This window comes from Pecten maximus, chromosome 2, assembly GCF_902652985.1.
Source record: "Pecten maximus chromosome 2, xPecMax1.1, whole genome shotgun sequence".
NCBI lineage: Eukaryota > Metazoa > Mollusca > Bivalvia > Pectinida > Pectinidae > Pecten > Pecten maximus.
Window position 1 is genome coordinate 18387939 of NC_047016.1, and position 25605 is coordinate 18413543.

The 25605-nt window shown below is 34.6% G+C and overlaps 1 protein-coding gene across 6 annotated transcripts in view; it reads left to right on the top strand.

Moving 5' to 3' along the window:
• LOC117320318 (transient receptor potential cation channel subfamily V member 6-like) overlaps window positions 1-15092 on the top strand; it is a 36858-nt gene extending 21766 nt beyond the window's left edge. For 3 of the 6 annotated variants that reach the window (XM_033874928.1, XM_033874939.1, XM_033874944.1), the window contains 11 exons: window positions 1083-1184; window positions 1418-1567; window positions 1834-1916; window positions 2223-2403; window positions 2573-2680; window positions 2994-3145; window positions 3732-3841; window positions 7670-7833; window positions 12645-12761; window positions 13283-13405; window positions 14143-15091. In XM_033874928.1, coding sequence (XP_033730819.1) covers window positions 1083-1184; window positions 1418-1567; window positions 1834-1916; window positions 2223-2403; window positions 2573-2680; window positions 2994-3145; window positions 3732-3841; window positions 7670-7833; window positions 12645-12761; window positions 13283-13405; window positions 14143-14301 — 1449 coding nt within the window. In that variant the 3' untranslated portion in view covers window positions 14302-15091. Of the gene's footprint in view, window positions 1-1082; window positions 1185-1417; window positions 1568-1833; window positions 1917-2222; window positions 2404-2572; window positions 2681-2993; window positions 3146-3731; window positions 3842-4072; window positions 4219-7669; window positions 7834-12644; window positions 12762-13282; window positions 13406-14142 lie in introns of all 6 variants that reach the window. The other 3 variants (XM_033874934.1, XM_033874956.1, XM_033874949.1) reach the window with 3 other exon arrangements.
• Window positions 15093-25605: the final 10513 nt, after the last annotated feature.

The window sequence follows — 25605 nt, forward strand, 5'->3', positions numbered from 1 at the left end:
ATGCATATGCCTGAAGGGCTAGGTCAAGTTCGATTGCCAGAGTTATGGCCCCTTGATTAACAAAAAAAAAAAAAACCTGCTGTTTCCATGCAATAACTCCCACAAATATTATCAGATTATCGTCAAACTTAGTAACATATGTTATGAAAAATACTGTTGTTTTCCATTAAATATTCCAAAAGCCTTCAAACTTATAAACAGGATTCATTGTATTATAAGGACTAAATCAAATTCGTGATAGGGTTTGGACAATGGCAGAGGAGAAGAAAAGTCTTGCAAAATCAGTTTACTTTATTCCATAATACATGTTCAATGAAACATCTAACCTCTCAGGCTTTACTTTTTTCTTCGAGTTCCAAGCAATACATTCTGGCTTAACTGTCGAGCTATCCATTCTTACCTCAAAAATGTTGAACTACAATATGTTAAGTGGGAGATATAAATTGTTTGTTGTCCTTGTGTTATATTATAGAACTGTTAGGATCCTGTCCCCAGTTTAGTAGAGCCTGACATACATGTAGCCTTGCTCATGTTAGCATGAATTACACAGCTGTTACTATTTAAGTCCATTTCATTTCCTTAGTTTTAGAGTTAAGACCGAAAGGAGTGATTTCAGAAAGAAGACAGTTTGACTAAAATGACTAACATATTAACTCAATGACCACACTGACCAGTTACTTTTACATTATATATCTAAATGTATTAGTGCATGTCTATATTGCAATCACCTCAGCAATGCATTATAATCTTTATTTAGTTCCAAGTTAAATAACATTATATATTTTAAATTCAGTTTTAGAAACAATATCACTCTGTCATTAATTTTAGCTTGGTCAAAGGGCTTGCAATATATTACAGAGAAATCTATATACAGTTAATGCTAAAGTAATTATGTGTATTAACATGAAGTGTAATCTTGTAGAGATATTGAGATAGGTTGTAGTGCTTTACCTAGCTATAGATAATTATAAAAATAAACGTGTAGTTCAGCTTCATTCTACTGTTTTGAGGTGATGCCACACAGTCAGGCTATCCCTCTTAATATATGTATCCCTGCTAATACAATTTATTCTATTTGGCAGGAAATGTTTGATTTGTTGAGAGATCTCGGAGCTGAACTGGATATAAAGAACCGACAGGGGTTAACTCCCCTGACATTGGCTGCAAAATTGGCACGAAAAGATGTGAGTACTATATCTTATAGCTCTATCCATGCTAACATTCATAAGTAGTATCTCTTAATATATATTAAAAGACATACCTGCTCACTTAAGAATCTGAATATTAACTTTAAAAAAAATCTACATTTTTCATTAATTTCAAACATAAAAAATCAAAGTCCAAAGAAATACATGATTTTAAATCTGATACATTTATACATACATATAACAAGAGTGGATTCATATTTCATTTATAGATGTATGAACACATTTTGGAAAAGATGCGAGAGGTGTGCTGGATTTATGGAAATGTGACATGTGCTGGTTATCCCCTACGTGATATAGACACCATTTCAAGCACTGGAGAAATCAATGAGAAATCTGCCCTCAATCTGGTGGTGTACGGCGTAAGTAAAATATTCTGTTCTCAAGCATAAAGTCAGAGAGGGTGTCTACCACATGGTTGGTACATGTTGTATGGGTTTATGCTATTAGTCTGGTGGTGTATGGGGTACAGGGGGTTACAAAATCTGAAAAGCAAATTCTGAAGTTGTCCATCACCAATACCAAAAGCTGATTCAGATCTGGGGGATTATTTTAGGAGTATCAGACTATCGTCCATCAATTATTTTTCCATGTCTGATTTAATGATAATTATTTTTACTGTTTATAGGAGGTGGAAGGTCATCTAGACATGATGGATGGTGTTGTAGTGAATTTGCTGAAGGAGAAATGGAAGACATTTGTTAGGTTTAGGTAAGGAACGATCAACATATTATGGAATTTATATACTGACCATGGAATTGTATGAAAGAAATAAGAATTAAGTCATAATTTTTACCTTCTATGATTTAAATGACATAGCCTTCAGATTTAGAGTTTATAGTTATTATATTATTAAACTAATTTTGTTCAATGATAGTTCCATTATGAGCTTAGTGTGTTCACTTTCATAGATAAAAGAAAAGCTGAAAAGTGATCAGGATATTTTGTCTTTCACCATATATGAAATACAACATTATGTGTGGGAGAACTGACAGAATCCTTTGTGTGTTTTATCAGGTTCTACAGGAGGTTTGCTATTTTTGCTGTCTACTTCATTCTGTTCCTTGTGGTCTTTCTCCTTCGACCTGGTGATGACATGTGTCCATCAAGAACCGTTAACGTGACAGGATCGGAGAACATCACTACAGTCGAAAAGGACCCGTGTTATCTGCTGAAAGTCTGTTCCACAGAGGACATAGTGAGTTATACAGAATTTCTAATTATTTTCTTTTACTTCTTATGCTCTTGTATGTCAGAATTAAGTCACAAACACAACAACACCAACAAAAACAGCAACTGGAAACTGTTTTAAGAGCTTTTTAAATGTCCTAAAGCAGTGTATAAAATCACTTGTGATTTTCCTTCAGGTGCGGTTTACCTTAGAGGCTGTCGTCCTGATAGGGTCCATCTGGTATTTACTGATTGCTATGAAGGAGATATACCACCAGGGCTTCCGGCTGTTCTTCACGACACTGGTATGATCCAAGAGACCTTGACAGTTATTTTTCATGATCCACAAAGCTACAGTATGAGATCTCTTAGCAGTATGAGGAATTAACTAGCATGTAGATTTACATTAGTTAAATCTAATGTAAGCTATTTTTTTTATTATATTGATACTAAATATTTAATGCAGATATATTTCATACCATATCATCTCACAAGTGTCAAATCTTAAGTACATTGTACTGAGATTCAATAGATCCATTATAGAGAAAGCACTGGTACCCGGTAAATTGTCTTATATAACAGTATATAAAGAGGAATCATACCTTACACTACCAACAGAAAGGAGCCCCTACCAAGGCTATGTTCCTGATGTCTTGCGTGTTTGTCATCATGATGTTGCCTGGGCGTGCAGCGTGTGCCTACATCTACGAGGATGTCGTGGGTGTGATGGCCATCCTCTTCACTGCCCCCTACTTTCTCTTCTTCTGCAGGTATGTCATGTGTGTGTTATAGGGAAATGTCACTTTTGTATGACATTGTACGGGCTTGATACATCTGTTTACTCTAGGATTGTAGTGTGCCAGGTTACGAGTCCTAAGGGTGGACAGATATATAGCGATTACAAAGACATAAAATAGTTACGTACCCCTGTATCTGTAAGGTATTCCTCTATATAATGCTTCACATCTTGTTTCTTGATACTTAGCTTGTAGTCTTCATTTGTTTTATATTTACGGGGTCCATATAGATGTGAATTGGTTTTCAGCAAGTATGACGTTAAAAGTTTCATTAATATAAAGCTTAAGAATTTCATACTTTTGGGGATCCAAAGGGATTATTACATATTACCAAGATTTTGTTTATTGAAAAAAATACACAGCTTTGTATAAAACCATTGCTGAAATATGTCATCAAGAGGTGAGCTATGCAGTTCTCAAACAGCTCTTGTTGTCAGTTTAGTGTACCTGGTATTTTGATGAATATTTGCTTTGGTGCTACTTACTAAATTGATATACTAATGTATGTAAATTTCACCGTCACATGTAAATGTACACAGTCTGTTGTGGCTTATTTCAGAGGTTTCCCAATATTTGGTCCATTCGTTGTGATGATTTACAAGATGATCAAGGGAGATTTGTTCCGGTTCTTCATCATCTATGCTGTCTTCATCATTGGATTCTCACAATGTAGGTTCTCAACCTTGTAAAACCCAACATCAGGTAGCAAATATAAAAACATTTATCAACAGCATTAAACATACATTTTCAAGCACTTGTATATCACTAAAGAATTCCTTAATTTGGAATCTGTTTAACGAATGATTTGGCTATTGATTGAGTAAATCTGTAAAAATAGTAGAATATGCTAAATGTAGTAGAATAAACGTTTACAACAGATTACATGCCCTTATTTTACAGCAATGTATATAGTGTTCCGTGGCATAGCAGACACACCATTCAGTGACCCGACAGAGGCAGTCATGGGCATGTTCATGATGTCCCTGGGAGAATTTGGCGATTATTATGAATCGTTTGATAACACAAACTACGCTACACTAGGAAAAGTGAGAACCGGAGCTTCCTATCTGCTCGCTATTGTTTCTTTAACCTTCTGTTTTAGCTGACATGTTGATGGCACTACCTGTTTCAATGGTTGATTCCTTATTGTCAAGACTGTATTTTGCATGTGTTCTTTGTTTAGTTAGAACGATTTGTCTTCAGGTTGATGAGAAAGTAAGGGAAACAAATTGCAGAAATAACAAAAATATTTGACCAAGCTCATGAATGGTCACCTAATATGTATCTTTGGCAGTTCTCCCCCAAAAAATATTAACAATTTAATTGTACTACAATAAGCCCACCCCTGTGTTGTGTCAAAGTTGACCCCCACCCCCCAGAGACTTACTACAGAAAAACTATTATTATTTGATAGTACCTGTCATGAGTCTCCTAGCTAATGATTTGGAAATGTATAAGCAAAATATAAACACCCAGAACAACCCCTTCATATTAGGCCATGCATTTAATTGTAATATCGGCTCTGTGTTAACAATGTATTCTGTACCTGAAGACAAAACTTTGCTAACATCACTGTTGATGTGTGTTTGCCACTTGTTATTAAGTAATATCTCTGATGTATGGTAATTTGGGAGATGGAATTATACATTGTCCAACATACCCTCTGTTCCCCTGCTGACTTTACACAATAACCCATTGTCCATCTAATGATAACCTACCTCTTAACAACTGGACATTCTGGTCAATTATTATTTTTCAGACAAGAAGTTATACTAGTTCAAAGAAGACATTATGTAAAGTACAATTATAGTTAACACACTGTTGATTTGAGCCATTAAATTTGTTCATAAATTTCATATTGATTCTCTAGGATACGTGATATACATGGATACTGTATTTGAATACTGTTTGGCTGTTGGAGAATTATTAATTCACATTAATGCAAGATGTTTATTTTGATTGTTTGTAGGAAATAGACATTGCTACATGTTATCACCACTACACTGCAATATGTGTAGTGGTATATTCTATAGGGAAGAATCACTTTATGGTTAAATCTGATGTTTCAGCCAATAAAATCTGGAGTTCTAAGTATTGGTCCAGGGGCCTGACTTAAGGAGGTGGGTGTGTGGGAGGACTATGTATTGGTCCAGGGGCCTGACTTAAGGAGGTGGGTGTGTGGGAGGACTATGTATTGGTCCAGGGGCCTGACTTAAGGAGATGGGTGTGTGGGAGGACTATGTATTGGTCCAGGGGCCTGACTTAAGGAGATGGGTGTGTGGGAGGACTATGTATTGGTCCAGGGGCCTGACTTAAGGAGGTTGGTGTGTGGGAGGACTATGTATTGGTCCAGGGGCCTGACTTAAGGAGATGGGTGTGTGGGAGGACTATGTTTTGGTCCAGGGGCCTGACTTAAGGAGATGGGTGTGTGGGAGGACTATGTATTGGTCCAGGGGCTTGACTTAGGAAGATGGGTGTGGGGAGGACTATGTATTGGTCCAGGGGCCTGACTTAAGGAGATGGGTGTGTGGGAGGACTATGTATTGGTCCAGGGGCCTGACTTAAGGAGATGGGTGTGTGGGAGGACTATGTATTGGTCCAGGGGCCTGACTTAAGGAGATGGGTGTGTGGGAGGACTATGTATTGGTCCAGGGGCCTGACTTAAGGAGATGGGTGTGTGGGAGGACTATGTATTGGTCCAGGGGCCTGACTTAAGGAGGTGGGTGTGGGGGAGGACTATGTATTGGTCCAGGGGCCTGACTTAAGGAGATGGGTGTGTGGGAGGACTATGTATTGGTCCAGGGCCTGACTTAAGGAGATGGGTGTGTGGGAGGACTATGTATTGGTCCAGGGGCCTGACTTAAGGAGATGGGTGTTTGGGAGGACTATGTATTGGTCCAGGGCCTGACTTATGGAGATGGGTGTGTGGGAGGACTATGTATTGGTCCAGGGGCCTGACTTAAGGAGGTGGGTGTGTGGGAGTTCTTTGTACATGTAATATGATATCCTGACTCATTTTACCAACATCAGTAATTATGCAGTTGATATACATGTATAAGCTATTAATAGTTGTCATGCATTGTTGTATATCTCACTTTTAGCTCATATAATTTAGGTGACCACTTTGATTTAGCTGGTGATCCTGAAATAGGGAAACACATTCTTTTTCTATGATAGAACGTAATAGAGGAACATTTTCTTCATTGTTTCTTATTTTGGACTGATTTTCAACTTTATTTTGCTTTTTATAATTTTGCTTTTTAGCTTCCATTTGAGTGATTTATTTATACATGTACCATGATTTTCTTCCTGTTTCTGTGTAAATGTTGTTGTATACATGTATATTGTGATTTGCACATTTGTTTCAGTCGTAGACTTCACTATTGCATTAATCACATTTTTTCGTATGAGCTGATTAATATAAATCACCATGTCATTAGATACTTATCCCACACAAAATACATTTGCAGAGGATATTGTAAGGTGTAGGGAACAGGGTGTCTACCTAGACAGGTGTAGGGAACAGGGTGTCTACCTAGACAGGTGTAGAGAACATGATGTCTACCTAGACAGGTGTAGAGAACATGATGTCTACCTAGACAGGTGTAGGGAACATGGTGTCTACCTAGACAGGTGTAGATAACAGGGTGTCTACTTAGACAGGTGTAGGGAACAGGGTGTCTACCTAGACAAGTGTAGAGAACAAGGTGTCTACCTAGACAGGTGTAGAGAACATGATGTCTACCTAGACAGGTGTAGGGAACATGGCATCTTCCTAGACAGGTATAGATAACAGGGTGTCTACCTAGACAGGTGCAGGGAACATGGTGTCTACCTAGACAGGTGTAGATAACAGGGTGTCTACCTAGACAGGTGTAGATAACAGGGTGTCTACCTAGACAGGTGTAGGGAACATGGTGTCTACCTAGACAGGTGTAGATAACAGGGTGTCTACCTAGACAGGTGTAGGGAACAGTTTGTCTACCTAGACAGTTGTAGATAACAGGGTGTCTACCTAGACAGGTGTAGGGAACATGGTGTCTACCTAGACAGGTGTAGATAACAGGGTGTCTACCTAGACAGGTGTAGATAACAAGGTGTCTACCTAGACAGGTGTTGAGAACAAGGTGTCTACCTAGACAGGTGTAGGGAACATGATGTCTACCTAGACAAGTGTAGAGAACAGTGTGTCTACCTAGACAGGTGTAGAGAACAAGGTGTCTTCCCAGACAGGTGTAGAGAACAAGGTGTCTACCTAGACAGGTGTTGAGAACAAGGTGTCTACCTAGACAGGTGTAGGGAACATGGTGTCTACCTAGACATGTGCAAGGAACATTGTGTCTACCTAGACAGGTGTAAAGTACAGGTGTCTACCCAGACAGGTGTAGGGAACATTGTGTCTACCCAGACAGGTGTAGAGAACATGGTGTCTACCCAGACAGGTGTAGGGAACATGGTGATTGCTCAGCTCCTCACACTATCTTCTCCTGTTTGCAGCATTCTACATCGCCTTTAATGATAACAAATGTGATCCTAGTCAAAATGCATGTGTGTTCAATCACCCTATTGAGTCGATGCTAGGCCTGTTTACCATCACTGTCGGAGACTTTGACGATGTGTACGACACGTTCAGTTCCTCCAAATACCCAGACCTACTTAAAGTAAGTCCATCAATTACAGCGCCACCCACATCACATTGTTTATATACGCTACACCATGCTCTTATTCACATACATATACATCGCCAGTCAGGTGAAAAATAAGCTGAAGTATACAAGGAAGTGGACATTTTATGTCTGAAAATATTATATTGGATCTAGATCGGTTAGAATACTAGGTAAGTTATAGAACATTGTTTACTGTCGGGTTAAGATCAATTGCTGGTATTTGAACTCTAGTCATAGTGACTGTAAATTTGACTGGTATATTTTTGACTACTGAATAGTACTTAATTGTATTTCAAGATAATGGTATATACCTCAATTTTGGTAGAATTAACAATTGTCCATATCTTAGAATTAAAGTTTACCAGATAAAAAAATATCATTAAAAGAAAGATAGCTTTAGTAAGTAATCATAATCTTTTGTACATAATGGTAAAGAATATCTCGAACTATAAGAAACATAACCATTTAAATTTATTGTAAAAAAATGTATTATAAACCATACAAGTAATCCAAACTGTCAACATCCTGGACCATCCTTCTGACAAATCTTACCGTTTGATATTATTCCAGAATTTGCAGTGATCAAAGTGATATTTATTGTTGTATATTTTAAAGATAAAATCTCACAGTAATATTTTTTGCTTGCTTGCTATATGTATCCTAGTATATACCTGCATTATATTATTTGTGTGAATTATATTCATGTTGTGACGCCTGTATTACATAAGGTGTGAGTATATGTGTTGCAGCACCAAGTACATTAGCAGAACACTGTAGAACTTTGTTGTCAGTTTTCATGTTGTCAGTAAGATTTGTTGTAGTTTTATGTTGTCATAGTGATAAGTGTAACAGACTGACATGCTTCAATGGTTTATTCCTTCGCCTACCTCTTATGTTGGTAACATTTTGGTAGGAAAATCTGTCATATTTTAGTTCCATTAATGAATATCAGATGTCTTCAGTTTCATAGCTATCATAGTGTTACATGGTTTGTATGTTATAATTCAGATGTGACCTTGAAATGACCTTGTAACACAAAATTCCGAATGTAACATAATGTAACATATACCACCATCCTGACTTGTTATCCTGGTACTATTGTTTTCATGCCTGAATCCCAGCTGATATAACATATTTAACTTTAATTAACTGGCTCAATCCTCAATGTTCTCATGTATAGGATGAATATGACTTAATGACACACTGAACCACCCTCTGTCTGGTGAGCTATTTCTCATGAGGTTTTAGCACATTTAACAACTTGTTCTCCCCACAACCAATCTTAACCAATATCTTAAAACAGAAATCTATAAAGCTGACACTATGTGAACCGTTAGCAAGTTTCTAAAGAACTTTCCTACACTTAATCACCATGTAAGCTTTAAACCTGGAGTCAATCTTTTGTCTTTTTCCGATTTCCTATCAAGATTAAGACTATTAGTAAGAATATGGAAGATGAAAGAGGAAAGGTCAGGTTAAGCTTCCATGGAACCAATTAAGATCATACCATGGTGGAAAGCAAGAGGTCTGAAGGATTTTTCTTGTTTGAATATTTTTTAAGTGGTGCAAAAAGTTGGCACTATTCTGTATTATTCTAGTGATATGATATCTAATATGTACAGGGCCAGAGGCCGGGCTGTATTTTGAATGGGTTTTTAACTCCCATTTTATCATTTCAGCTACTTTTCTCACAAGGGTTTATTGCTTAGATTTATTGTTACTGGTATTCATGTCTTAGGTTAAGTCAGCCAAAATAGCGATTAAACAGTAACTCGCTGTAGCTTCATCAGCACCTGAACCGAAGATAGATCAGATACAGTAACTAGAAACTATTGTTATGATTGGCTAATACCAAAATTATCTCTTTCTCTGGCAGATAAATTGTTGATGATATTTTGGTTATCAAAATGAAGAACAAAAAAGAATTAGGTAAATAGAAATATTATTTCACAGGAAATATCATGATAGATAAGATGTGTATAAGCTTCAATCTGACCAATATATTGTTTTTATAGTCCAATATTCTGATGAAAAGGTGAAGGGAAGGACTTATTGGAAACTTGCTCATGGTTCTTTGTTGTCTATGTCATCTTTAATGTACATAACATGTCCCTCGTCTTTACCTATCACTGTATATCGTATCGTTATTCCCTTGGGTATACATTTTAAAGCAAGTAAATCAGAGCAGAACCATGTATGTTTATCTATAGTTTTACCAAGATAGTAATGGAAAATGAACGTCCTTTATTATCATGTACATAAACATGGTCATTTGATCTGAATTTACTTTAATTAATGAGTCTTGATTTGATTTGACTACCTACCTCAAAAAGATTAACTCCTGGCCCATGGTTCTGAAGAATATGCGACTGTAATTAAGTGTTTCTGATAAATATAGTTACACAGTAAAAGAAATATGGGGAAAAGTATTTTCAATCGAAATTGGAAGAGCATGACATTGTCTTTGTTTAAATTTTGGGTCTGTTGAAATGCATTTTGTGTTTCAAACTGATAAACCTTAAGAAAATGGATACAATAGGTGCAGTGATATCACACATGAGTAGTGTGAGGCATCAGGCATTGCTAAAGACATTATAAAAAAAAGTGTATTTTATTCTGTATGAAAAGTTATTTGAAAAAATTAATCTGGGACTTGAAAATTAATGCCTAGGATTTGTTTGATCAGATTTTTATGCACTGCACTATGATAAACACATGAATATATTCATTTGCATATATACTCTTGTAAATACATTGTAATATGTAATTTTAAAGAAACTGAGATTGCAGTTATCCCCTGCGAAACGATTATGAATAATTCATGAACATTCAAGTTCATGAATATTCTTGATTTGTTCATGAACATTTTCATGAAATTCATGAACTTAAAACTTCATGAATATTTTTTTGAAATTATGTTCATGAACATTCATGAATTATATCAAAAAGTTTTGGATTCATGAAATCATCATAGTTCATGAATGTTCATGAACATTTCCATACATGATAATTCATGAATCCTTCATGAATATTCATGAACTTAAAAATATGATGAATACTTATGAATGAAATATTCATGAACATTCATGAACCCTTCATGAATATTCATGAACTTAAAACTATGATGAATACTCATGAATGAAATATTCATGAACATTCATGAACCCTTCATGAATATTCATGAACTTAAAACTATGATGAATACTCATGAATGAAATATTCATGAACATTCATGAACCCTTCATGAATATTCATGAACTTAAAACTATGATGAATGTTCATGAATGAAATATTTCATGAACATTCATTAATCCTGAAATCAAGATTTTCATTCATAAAATCATCATGTTTCATGAATATTCATGAACTATACTATTCATGATAATTCATGATTAATTCATGAGTTATGAACTTATTTAGAAAATGAATTTGCATGCATTTTACCACTTAATTTCATCAAAGTTTGTCATGAACTGTATCACTATGCATGTTTGACAATATCCTTGTAGTCCTTCCATTAAAAATTGCATTCAAATGGATCCATCACTTGTTTCAAAATTCATAACTGCTTGAAATGAGTATATTTACACAATCATTTGGATGGAAAATCCTTTTAATATTCTTCAGATAAGAGTGATTTATTTTCATTATTGCATTAATTATCATTGCACATATGATGTGTGTTTGAACAATTTAGTTAAATGGGCAATGCAATTTAAGAAATGCCAAAGCTATTTGAATATTATGTGCACTATGTAAATTTAGGTCACATGCATGGTGATTGATTTTAAGTTAATTCTTACCTATAAACAGGTTGACATATTTCCAGAGTTGAATATTTCACTTCCTGGTAGTGTTGTATTGATCATGAAACAGGTATGAAAGATAAATACTTGCCTTCATTTGTAAAATAACATGTTATTCATCTCTGTGAGAAAAGCCTCATGGCTGCCATGTATTGGAACTCTCCTGCTAGAAGTTTTTGGGCGGGAAAAATTTGGCGGGAAAATTTGGCGGGAAATTTGAAGTTTTCTTATTGTTTCCTTATTCTTCTTTAAGCCAACATCAAAATTGTAATATAGACATGGAATTAAATTTAAAACTTTTTAGATATTAAGTTTTTTATTCAATTTAAAATGTAAGGTATTTTTTTATTCAAGAAAATGTTCAATTTTAAGGTCAAATTCTCATTCATTAAAGTTCTTCAAAATTCATTACTATTTTATTCATTTTGATGAATTTTAATGAATATCATCAATGCATGAAAATTCATGAATAGTTCATAATCACATAATATTCTCATTCATTAAAGTTCTTCAAAATTCATTATCAACTGTTCTTACTATTTCATTCATTTTGATGAATTTTAATGAATATCATCTATGCATGAAAGTTCATGAATAGTTCATAATCACATATGATGAACTATCATGAATCTTAATGAATTTGTAAAATTATTCATAAAAGTTCATGAAGAGTTCATGAGAGGTATTTGATGAATATTCATGAACATTTTTTCATGAATAAAAAAATTTACAGTATTCTTGAAAGTTCATGAATGATTCATGAACATTCATGAACTCATGAATATCATCTCGCAGGGGATAGGATGGGATCTCATTCAGAGTTCCAATGATGAAGACATTAGTTTTAATTGATGATTTTGAGAAAAATGTTATTTCCAATGTTTTTTATTGATATATATAAGCTTATTTGTTTAACTAGCATTTACATAGATTTGAAAGTAGTATGATGACTTTAATGTGGTATATGCCCATGACTGATGGCTGTCTGACTGATTACAGATTGTGTTCTTTGTGTACATGATCATGGTGACACTTCTGCTTGTGAACATGTTGATTGCCATGATGGGTAACACCTACCAGCTCGTCAACGAAACTCAGAAGGAGTGGTTCAGACAGGTATGTTGTCATTGTCTTTTTAATATCAGCGGAATGTATATTGTCAGGATCGAGGCTGATCCAGGTGTGATAGTAGGGTTGTCAACATAGTTCTTATATCGGGTCATCATACTGATAATAAATCTCTCAATATCATCCACATGACTTACTTGTCTTAAGAACATATATAAAAGTACTTGTCTCAGTCCAAGCTTTTAGAGCCCCTCCAGTTGTGTTTTATAGAAGGATGGAAAATTCATGTAGCAGTGTAACATTATACCAAACAAACATGATCATTACAATATGAATTGTGAGTGTCACATTACATGGCTTCAAATGACAATAAACTTAAATGTGACACAAGGCCACATGGTCACAGCATCATTCTCACCATTATTTATTTGGTTCAAGGTCAAAGTGTCACTTTAATTGTTGATCAAGATATTTATGTCTTAGAAGATCATGTAATATCTTAAAGATCACAGAGCCACACAAGCTGCTCTAAGAGAGAAAGGTCTCTTAGTCTTGTATGTGTTTTTCAGTGGGCCAAGATTCTGCTGGTGATAGAGCAAAGTGTGACAACAGAACAGAGGAGGATAATGCAGACCAAGTACTCCCAGCCGACCAAGAACGACCGAGCACTTGTCATACGCTGGCATCAATCCGTAAGTAGTCTGTGTCACCAACTTGATTATTTATCTATATTATATCAGTATAGATAACATGTCCAGGTTACAGTTACATAAACCCCTTTCTCCAACCTCCTCACCCATAACTGTTGCTGGAAATTGTCAATGAAAATACATATTACTACAAACACAACCTGTGCAGCAGGATCAGGGAAAGAATATACCTGTGATACTCTCTTGTTGTTGTAAAAGGGGATTAATTGTGGATCTGCGGGATCAGGGCTGGTTTCTCTGATTTCTTCTATTTTGGAGACATAGGAGAGCCAAAGAATCAAGACCTGCTGTATAAGGAGTTGAACAAAAGAGCTAGGACCCCCTACAGAGTCTTGGAGTTTTCTCCTTGTATTCTATTTCGGGGACATTGAAGAGACAATATGGATCTTCTGTCCCCATTGCTCCATGTTTTATCTTTATTTTTCCTTCTCTCCTGTCTGCTCTTTCCTTCTGTTGGTGTCTCCTTGAGACATATCCTCATTAAACCTTAATAGAAACAAAATATCCGATACTCCACAAAAATATCCGATACTCCACACAAATATCCGATACTCCACACATATATTACCAAGGTATACTAATCTTATCCTGTATAGAGTCTATGATTTTCCTCTCGGTGAGTGTGCTTTACTAGGGTAGCTGTCAGTAGGATGTTGTTATATGTGTACATTAATTACGTATGCAGATCAATGTTGACATATGGTATTTGGTGTTTACAGGAGAAAGAGAGAGAAGAGTTACAAAAACTGAGGGAAGCACAGAAGATGAAACAGAGGAAAAAGATTCTGGAGGAGAGAAACCGACGTATTCTGAAAAAGACGCCCTCAAACAAAACGATTGTAGCATCTGATGCCAAGGAGGGTAAAGTCAACATTTAACACAACCCAGAGGACATGACATTTGTTAACTACCCAGAGGAGGACTTGACATTTGTTAACTACCCAGAGGAGGACTTGACATTTGTTAACTACCCAGAGGAGGACATGACATTCGTTAACTACCCAGAGGAGGACATGACATTCGTTAACTACCCACAGAAGGACATTCTATTTGTTAACTACCCAGATGAGGACATGACATTCGTTAACTAGCTAGATTAGTGAATACATTAGCAAGGGATTATGTTGTTTGAACAAGCTAGGGGTCTACTTTAATGTACATGTCATACATTAAGTAGTCAGATACTTTTTGAATGTTTCTAACAAGGACATTTTAATATCATAGTCTGAAACTTCTGAACTTACATTAAATTAATGACCATTCATTTTTACGGTGACTTCCCACCATGTTGTGTCAAAAACATTACACTTAAAAAATTATCACAATTTTTTTGCAGTATTATACATATCTTAAGAAAAATAATTAAGATCCATGTATTAATATTGCTATCAATTCAGATTTGTTACCGGGCTTCACAGCCTACAGGTACGATTATGTATCAATGATCGATTATGGATGAATGCCCTCTTAAAGATATTTATTCTCCGTTTATTAACACACAACTAACATACCCAATATATCGTAAATAAGCCTCTCCTCTAGTGAAAAATATTGACAAAAAACTGGGAAGGAGAAGTAAAGTGATCAAATGGTATTAATTTCCAACAAGCAAAGCATTTATTATATGAATCTCGTTGACAGGTAAAATTAGTGGTCCTTTATACTGTATACCAGCTAGAGCAAGTTGAACGTCGTTCTGATTTCGATTCACTAACTATCGGGGTACTGAAGTTAAGTTAGAGTTAATATTTAATGATGTACAAAGCTTTTCTGTAGTTATCAATCCTATATGTTGGAATGATACAGTGTACAATGCTGATACTGTGGCTGCAGAGAATGTTTATAATGTGTTCAGATTATTTGCATTTTTGTGTTTAAATGACAACACAATACTGTAAGTATACCCTCCCCTTAGTAAGGAGGGTATATAATGATTGGTCAAGATCACACTTGACCACATCTTTTAAGATGAGTGGGCGGGGTGTACATGTATCTTTGTAAGTCTTTAATCACAGTGGAACTGTGTTACCAGATGACAAAATGCAGTTGAATTCAGCACAGATTTATATGTATTTAGGTTTATCCAAGTAATAACACATTGAAATACATTTTTATCTTATTAATCAAACTGAAAGCAGATCTTACCAGCCTGGAGTTCTGAATCATTATGATACAAAATGGTTACCACGATGCAAAAAAAAAATGTTTTTCCAATATTTCCCAGAAAACTTAATGGGAATTTCACTAACTGTTTTTAGTAATTAAAAGTGCATCAGCGCGATGTATCTATATCAAGTATCTTATGAATCCTATTTTTGGAATGGTTTCTATTGTTAATTTTGACAGTATGACTTGTCACTATTGGTAAATTTCTAAATGATAGGGGTAAATATATCCCATTTTTTACTGACAGGGTACATGTAACCCATTTCTTATTAACCGGCCGGCCGGAGTACATGTAACCCATTTTTTATTAACCGGCCGGCCGGAGTACATGTAACCCATTTTTTATTAACCGGGGTTACATACCTTAATGAAGGAGGTTTTCTATGGTTGGAGGGTAAATTTTATAAGTCAGACACCTTTTAGTCATTTTCTATCAATAGTTTTATACTGGAATGTCTGAGTGACATGTTTACAGTTGATATTTGTTTCTATTAATACATGCATTATCATAAAATTAATTCATATCTTATTATACTTACATGATAATAGATGTTAGATTTGTATATTGTGGTGTTCCTCACACATGCCTGTTAATGGTCACAAACTAGAGGTCAATGTCAAGTTATTTTTAACTCCTGTCTGTATACAGAAATGTATTTATTAGATGTGATGTGAAGGCATTGTTCTTATCTCAATCCATACATTCCATCTGATCTTATGTATTTAAAATTAAGTGTTATTTAATGTTGGTGAACAAGGGAATCAAATGAAGAACAAACTTTTTGTACTTTTATTTTTTATTTTATGAATAAAATGTCTATTTTTATCTCCCGTCCATCAATCCAATATAGTGCAATCTTTTTCAAACTAATACCTTTTGTAATGATAACATGCATTTAGAATGTTTTTATCATAGATCCGTCCAAACTCATTATTTATCACAGGAATTGATCCTGCATGACATCATATCCATGATGATGAAATGCTGACAAAATACTTTTGTTTTGTTACCGTTTTGTTGTGTCAGGGACCTGTATGTTTGGACAATTATTTATATTAGTTTTATTTTGTATAAGTACTTGGTATGGAACCGAACATCAATGAGTGTTACCGTCTTAACTTCCCATACTGGTGAGAGTATATTAGTATACTGCAGTAATACAAAACGTACTACTGATATAATTATTATACTGCAACATACTGCTGACAAATTGTATATTCAACATACTGCTGACATCCTATAACACAATATACTGCTGACATCCTATAATACAACATACTGCTGACATCCTATACTACAACATACTGCTGACATCCTATTATAGTATACAACATACTGTTGACACCCTATTATATTATACAACATACTGTTGACACCCTATTATAGTATACAACATACTGCTGACATCCTATGATACAACATACTGTTGACACCCTATTGTAGTATACAACATACTGTTGACATCCTATACTACAACATACTGTTGACATCCTATACTACAACATACTGTTGACATCCTATTATAGTATACAACATACTGCTGACATCCTTTTATAGTATACAACATACTGTTGACATCCTTTTATAGTATACAAAATACTGTTGACATCCTATTATAGTATACAAAATACTGTTGACATCCTATTGTAGTATACAACATACTGTTGACATCCTTTTATAGTATACAACATACTGTTGACATCCTATTATAGTATACAAAATACTGTTGACATCCTATTGTAGTATACAAAATACTGTTGACATCCTATTATAGTATACAACATACTGTTGACATCCTATTATAGTATACAAAATACTGTTGACATCCTATTGTAGTATACAACATACTGTTGACATCCTATTATAGTATACAAAATACTGTTGACATCCTATTATAGTATACAACATACTGTTGACATCCTTTTATAGTATACAACATACTCCTTTTATAGTATACAGCATACTGTTGACATCCTATTATAGTATACAACATACTGCTGATACCTACAATACAACATACTGCTGACGTCCTTTTATAGTATACAACATACTGTTGACATCCTATGATACAACATACTGCTGATATCCTATTATAGTATACAAAATACTGTTGACACCCTATTATATTATACAACATACTGTTGACATCCTATGATACAACATACTGCTGACATCCTATTATAGTATACAAAATACTGTTGACACCCTATTATATTATACAACATACTGTTGACATCCTATGATACAACATACTGCTGACATCCTATTATAGTATACAAAATACTGTTGACACCCTATTATAGTATACAACATACTGTTGACATCCTATTATAGTATACAACATACAACATACTGTTGACACCCTATTATAGTATACAACATACTGCTGATATCATATTATACACTCTACTGCTGTGAGATAACTTGTGATTTGTATTTACTGCTGAATTGAATTACCCCTGAAATTGATGTTGTTGTTGTTGTGATTTATTTATACCATCTGTGATAATGTTTATTATTATATATATAATAGATATTTAAAATAGTCTAGATATTTCAGTTGTTTTGGACGTAAATATTGTTTATGTAAATTTCATTCCCAGCCATGGTCGTCTCTTGCATGAATTAAATATTTTCAGAGACTGTTTAGTTTGTTGAGTCAGATAAGATACTGTGTTGACACATTGTATTATGAAATGCACGTTAGATTGGTGTGTAGTCCTATTTTACATCCATTTTAGTAAATATTATATTCATGCTTTAACCTTCATATATTCATAAGCCAAACACTGTCTAGTTGGATATCAAATGGACCACATATTATAGTGCTGTTTATGTGCCTTGTGATTAATTCATTATTTTGTTTTAATTTTTAATTAAATACTGTTTTAAATCTGACACTGGTGTTGTCGTGTTTGTAGTTCTGATACTGTTTATAACATACAGCCCTAACTAACATACACTGAAGTAGTTCTGATACTGTTTTAACATACAGCCCTAACTAACATACACTGAAGTAGTTCTGATACTGTTTAACATACAGCCCTAACTAACATACACTGAAGTAGTTCTGATACTGTTTATAACATACAGCCCTAACTAACATACACTGAAGTAGTTCTGATACTGTTTAACATAGAGCCCTAACTAACATACACTGAAGTAGTTCTGATACTGTTTAACATACAGCCCTAACTAACATACACTGAAGTAGTTCTGATACTGTTTATAACATACAGCCCTAACTAACATACACTGACGTAGTTCTGATACTGTTTATAACATACAGCCCTAACTAACATACACTGAAGTAGTTCTGATACTGTTTATAACATACAGCCCTAACTAACATACACTGAGGTAGTTCTGATACTGTTTATAACATACAGCCCTAACTAACATACACTGACGTAGTTCTGATACTGTTTATAACATACAGCCCTAACTAACATACACTGAAGTAGTTCTGATACTGTTTTAACATACAGCCCTAACTAACATACACTGACGTAGTTCTGATACTGTTTAACATAGAGCCCTAACATACACTGAAGTAGTTCTGATACTGTTTAACATACAGCCCTAACTAACATACACTGAAGTAGTTCTGATACTGTTTATAACATACAGCCCTAACTAACATACACTGAAGTAGTTCTGATACTGTTTATAACATACAGCCCTAACTAACATACACTGAAGTAGTTCTGATACTGTTTAACATACAGCCCTAACTAACATACACTGAAGTAGTTCTGATACTGTTTATAACATACAGCCCTAACTAACATATACTGAAGTAGTTCTGATACTGTTTATAACATACAGCCCTAACTAACATACACTGAAGTAGTTCTGATACTGTTTAACATACAGCCCTAACTAACATACACTGAAGTAGTTCTGATACTGTTTATAACATACAGCCCTAACTAACATACACTGAAGTAGTTCTGATACTGTTTAACATACAGCCCTAACTAACATACACTGAAGTAGTTCTGATACTGTTTTAACATACAGCCCTAACTAACATACACTGAAGTAGTTCTGATACTGTTTAACATACAGCCCTAACTAACATACACTGAAGTAGTTCTGATACTGTTTATAACATACAGCCCAAACTAACATACACTGAAGTAGTTCTGATACTGTTTAACATACATCCCTAACTAACATACACTGAAGTAGTTCTGATACTGTTTATAACATACAGCCCTAACTAACATACACTGAAGTAGTTCTGATACTGTTTAACATACAGCCCTAACTAACATACACTGAAGTAGTTCTGATACTGTTTATAACATACAGCCCTAACTAACATACACTAGTTCTGATACTGTTTATAACATACAGCCCTAACTAACATACACTGAAGTAGTTCTGATACTGTTTAACATACAGCCCTAACTAACATACACTGAAGTAGTTCTGATACTGTTTATAACATACAGCCCTAACTAACATACACTGAAGTAGTTCTGATACTGTTTATAACATACAGCCCTAACTAACATACACTGAAGTAGTTCTGATACTGTTTAACATACAGCCCTAACTAACATACACTGAAGTAGTTCTGATACTGTTTAACATACAGCCCTAACTAACATACACTGAAATAGTTCTGATACTGTTTAACATACAGCACAAACTAACATACACTGAAGTAGTTCTGATACTGTTTTAACATACAGCCCTAACTAACATACACTGAAGTAGTTCTGATACTGTTTAACATACAGCCCAAACTAACATACACTGAAGTAGTTCTGATACTGTTTAACATACAGCCCAAACTAACATACACTGAAGTAGTTCTGATACTGTTTATAACATACAGCCCTAACTAACATACACTGAAGTAGTTCTGATACTGTTTATAACATACAGCACAAACTAACATACACTGAAGTAGTTCTGATACTGTTTAACATACAGCCCAAACTAACATACACTGAAGTAGTTCTGATACTGTTTAACATACAGCCCAAACTAACATACACTGAAGTAGTTCTGATACTGTTTATAACATACAGCCCAAACTAACATACACTGAAGTAGTTCTGATACTGTTTATAACATACAGCCCTAACTAACATACACTGAAGTAGTTTTGATACTGTTTATAACATACAGCACAAACTAACATACACTGAAGTAGTTCTGATACTGTTTAACATACAGCCCTAACTAACATACACTGAAGTAGTTCTGATACTGTTTATAACATACAGCACAAACTAACATACACTGAAGTAGTTCTGATACTGTTTATAACATACAGCACAAACTAACATACACTGAAGTAGTTCTGATACTGTTTAACATACAGCACAAACTAACATACACTGAAGTAGTTCTGATACTGTTTATAACATACAGCCCAAACTAACATACACTGAAGTAGTTCTGATACTGTTTAACATACAGCCCAAACTAACATACACTGAAGTAGTTCTGATACTGTTTAACATACAGCCCTAACTAACATACACTGAAGTAGTTCTGATACTGTTTATAACATACAGCCCTAACTAACATACACTGAAGTAGTTCTGATACTGTTTAACATACAGCCCTAACTAACATACACTGACGTAGTTCTGATACTGTTTATAACATACAGCCCAAACTAACATACACTGAAGTAGTTCTGATACTGTTTATAACATACAGCCCTAACTAACATAAACTGAAGTAGTTCTGATACTGTTTATAACATACAGCCCTAACTAACATACACTGAAGTAGTTCTGATACTGTTTATAACATACAGCACAAACTAACATACACTGAAGTAGTTCTGATACTGTTTAACATACAGCACAAACTAACATACACTGAAGTAGTTCTGATACTGTTTATAACATACAGCCCTAACTAACATACACTGAAGTAGTTCTGATACTGTTTTAACATAGAGCCCTAACTAACATATACTGAAGTAGTTCCGATACTGTTTATAACATACAGCCCTAACTAACATATACCGAAGTAGTTCTGATACTGTTTATAACATACAGCCCTAACTAACATACACTGAAGTAGTTCTGATACTGTTTTAACATAGAGCCCTAACTAACATACACTGAAGTAGTTCTGATACTGTTTATAACATACAGCCCAAACTAACATACACTGAAATAGTTCTGATACTGTTTAACATACAGCCCAAACTAACATACACTGAAGTAGTTCTGATACTGTTTAACATACAGCCCTAACTAACATACACTGAAGTAGTTCTGATACTGTTTATAACATACAGCCCAAACTAACATACACTGAAGTAGTTCTGATACTGTTTATAACATACAGCCCAAACTAACATACACTGAAGTAGTTCTGATACTGTTTATAACATACAGCCCTAACTAACATACACTGAAGTAGTTCTGATACTGTTTAACATACAGCCCTAACTAACATACACTAAAGTAAAGTTCTGATACTGTTTTAACATAGAGCCCTAACTAACATACACTGAAGTAGTTCTGATACTGTTTATAACATAAAGCCCAAACTAACATACACTGAAGTAGTTCTGATACTGTTTTAACATAGAGCCCTAACTAACATACACTGAAGTAGTTCTGATACTGTTTATAACATACAGCCCTAACTAACATACACTGAAGTAGTTCTGATACTGTTTATAACATACAGCCCAAACTAACATACACTGAAGTAGTTCTGATACTGTTTATAACATACAGCCCTAACTAACATACACTGAAGTAGTTCTGATACTGTTTATAACATACAGCCCTAACTAACATACACTGAGGTAGTTCTGATACTGTTTATAACATACAGCCCTAACTAACATACACTGAAGTAGTTCTGATACTGTTTATAACATACAGCCCTAACTAACATACACTGAAGTAGTTCTGATACTGTTTATAAGATACAGCACAAACTAACATACACTAGTTCTGATACTGTTTATAACATACAGCCCTAACTAACATACACTGAAGTAGTTCTGATACTGTTTATAACATACAGCCCTAACTAACATACACTGACGTAGTTTTGATACTGTTTATAACATACAGCCCTAACTAACATACACTGAAGTAGTTCTGATACTGTTTATAACATACAGCCCTAACTAACATACACTGAGGTAGTTCTGATACTGTTTATAACATACAGCCCTAACTAACATACACTGAAGTAGTTCTGATACTGTTTATAACATACAGCCCTAACTAACATACACTGAAGTAGTTCTGATACTGTTTATAAGATACAGCACAAACTAACATACACTGAAGTAGTTCTGATACTGTTTATAACATACAGCCCAAACTAACATACACTGAAGTAGTTCTGATACTGTTTATAACATACAGCCCTAACTAACATACACTGAAGTAGTTCTGATACTGTTTATAACATACAGCCCTAACTAACATACACTGAAGTAGTTCTGATACTGTTTATAACATACAGCCCAAACTAACATACACTGAAGTAGTTCTGATACTGTTTAACATACAGCCCAAACTAACATACACTGAAGTAGTTCTGATACTGTTTATAACATACAGCCCAAACTAACATACACTGAAGTAGTTCTGATACTGTTTATAACATACAGCCCAAACTAACATACACTGAAGTAGTTCTGATACTGTTTATAACATACAGCCCAAACTAACATACACTGAAGTAGTTCTGATACTGTTTAACATACAGCCCAAACTAACATACACTGAAGTAGTTCTGATACTGTTTATAACATACAGCCCAAACTAACATACACTGAAGTAGTTCTGATACTGTTTAACATACAGCCCTAACTAACATACACTGAAGTAGTTCTGATACTGTTTATAACATACAGCCCAAACTAACATACACTGAAGTAGTTCTGATACTGTTTATAACATACAGCCCTAACTAACATACACTGAAGTAGTTCTGATACTGTTTAACATACAGCTCAACTAACATACACTGAAGTAGTTCTGATACTGTTTATAACATACAGCCCAAATTAACATACTCTGAAGTAGTGTACCTGATCTTGTCACCAAACTCAGTAAAGATCGGTCAGAAATTCAATAATCCTCACGATTTTATCTTTCAATCAAATGTCACTATTACATGTTTAAGCATAAAGCAAAGGTTAGCGATATTAGGCTTAATCATGTTCTAACCGTTCTTGTATATGTAAATGACCCTTACTTTCTAAGTACATGTACTGTACTGTCATAACCAAATATATATATACAATGTACTAACATCTATGCATGTTCATCCCAGCACACATTTCAGATTGCGAATTTCCTGTACAGTTTACTGTTAATTCGACCTTTTAATCGATTTTACAATGATAAAGTTTTCCGTTAAGCTGCGCAGGTATTGCCGAGTGCAATGGCCGACACCATCGGGTAAAAACAGTCTTTTCAGAAAACATGCATAGAAACGTTTTCACACAAGATAGTTATAGTCACTGACGTTAATAGAGGACAGAATAATAGGAAAATGATGACAAAAGTGAAACTTGTTTTCATTTTAAGTTATCACATACGTTGTCGATGTTCACGAGACTACATTGTTCTCGTTTCACGAGATACATTTTTTTATCTCCACGTGTTTTATCCTGTACTTGATGTTTTATGTCAACCTATCGAGTGTTTTCGGAGAAATCGGCGAGAAACATCACAACATTAATTTCCATATCCACAAGTTCCAAAATAGTAGCTGAGATGGCAATTAAGAATTAAACATAGAACTTCGTATACTTGTAAAAAGACGATAAACCTCCCACAAGAATGAAACTCTTGGCAGCAGATTCGAACTAGAATCCCATTATTGTTGATTGAATTACTAAGTAATTATATCATTGAAACAGCCTTAAATCACCATTTTCGTAATTTGTGATAAAATGTGTCAATTAAACAAAGAGCTGAATCCACAATACGCTATTGGCCGCAAATTCGTTATTCAAATCACAAAATCAAAATGTAAAATCGAATCTCCAATCATAGTTTATCAGAAAAATACCAATGGAACATAAGTAATTGAATCCCCAATCCGTCCCTGGTAGTTATTCCAATCCCAAAATCAAAATTTCAATAAATAAAAGAAGAAAAAAAGAAAAATCCATTACACATATGTAACTAAATTCCCAAACCGCTGCTGCAGCGGATTCGTTATTTGAATCCAAACGTCAAAATGTAAATAAAAAGAAATATCATTTCAACATGAAAAAAACTGAACCCCCAATCCGCTGATGGCAGCGGATTCGTTATTCGAATCCTCAATCATATATTATATAAAAAAAAAAAAAGAAAAAAACTAATATGTAAACTGAATCCCCAATCCACTGCTGCAGCGGATTCGTTATGTGAATCCAAGCGTCAAAATGTCAACAAAAAAAAAAAAAAGAAAAAAAAAAGAAATATCACTTAAACATAAAAAACTGAATCCCCAATCCGCTGCCAGCGGATTCGTTATTCGAATCCCCAATAACGTTTTTCAATGATGGTAGAAGTGTAACAATATATTTAGTTAATATAGTATAACTTACCTCGTGTTTCATCAATCATTGTTAGGGAGCTTAGTTACTTTCGTATCATTCATTGGTTAATTTTATATATTGTTAAGTAGGGCACTAGGGTACATACCTTGGGCTAGCGGCAGGTACACACGTAACGTACCCTACTTAACAATATATAAAATTAACAAGTGAATGACAGGATTATAAAGCGCTACAGCAGATACGGAAGGAACTAAGCTTCCTAACAAAGCTTGATGAAACACGAGGTAAATTATACTATATTAACTAAATATATTGTTACACTTCTACCCTCATTGAAAAGTAGGCTAATATCAACCTAAACTTTCAACTACAACTACGTAATATTTGCCGATGACAAATGGACCTAGCCACCTCAATGTGCAGGTGACCTGGTATAAAATGTCTGAACATATGTTGCTTATGGATGAGCTTTTTCCTGCATGATCTCCCAACTCAGGGATATTCTTG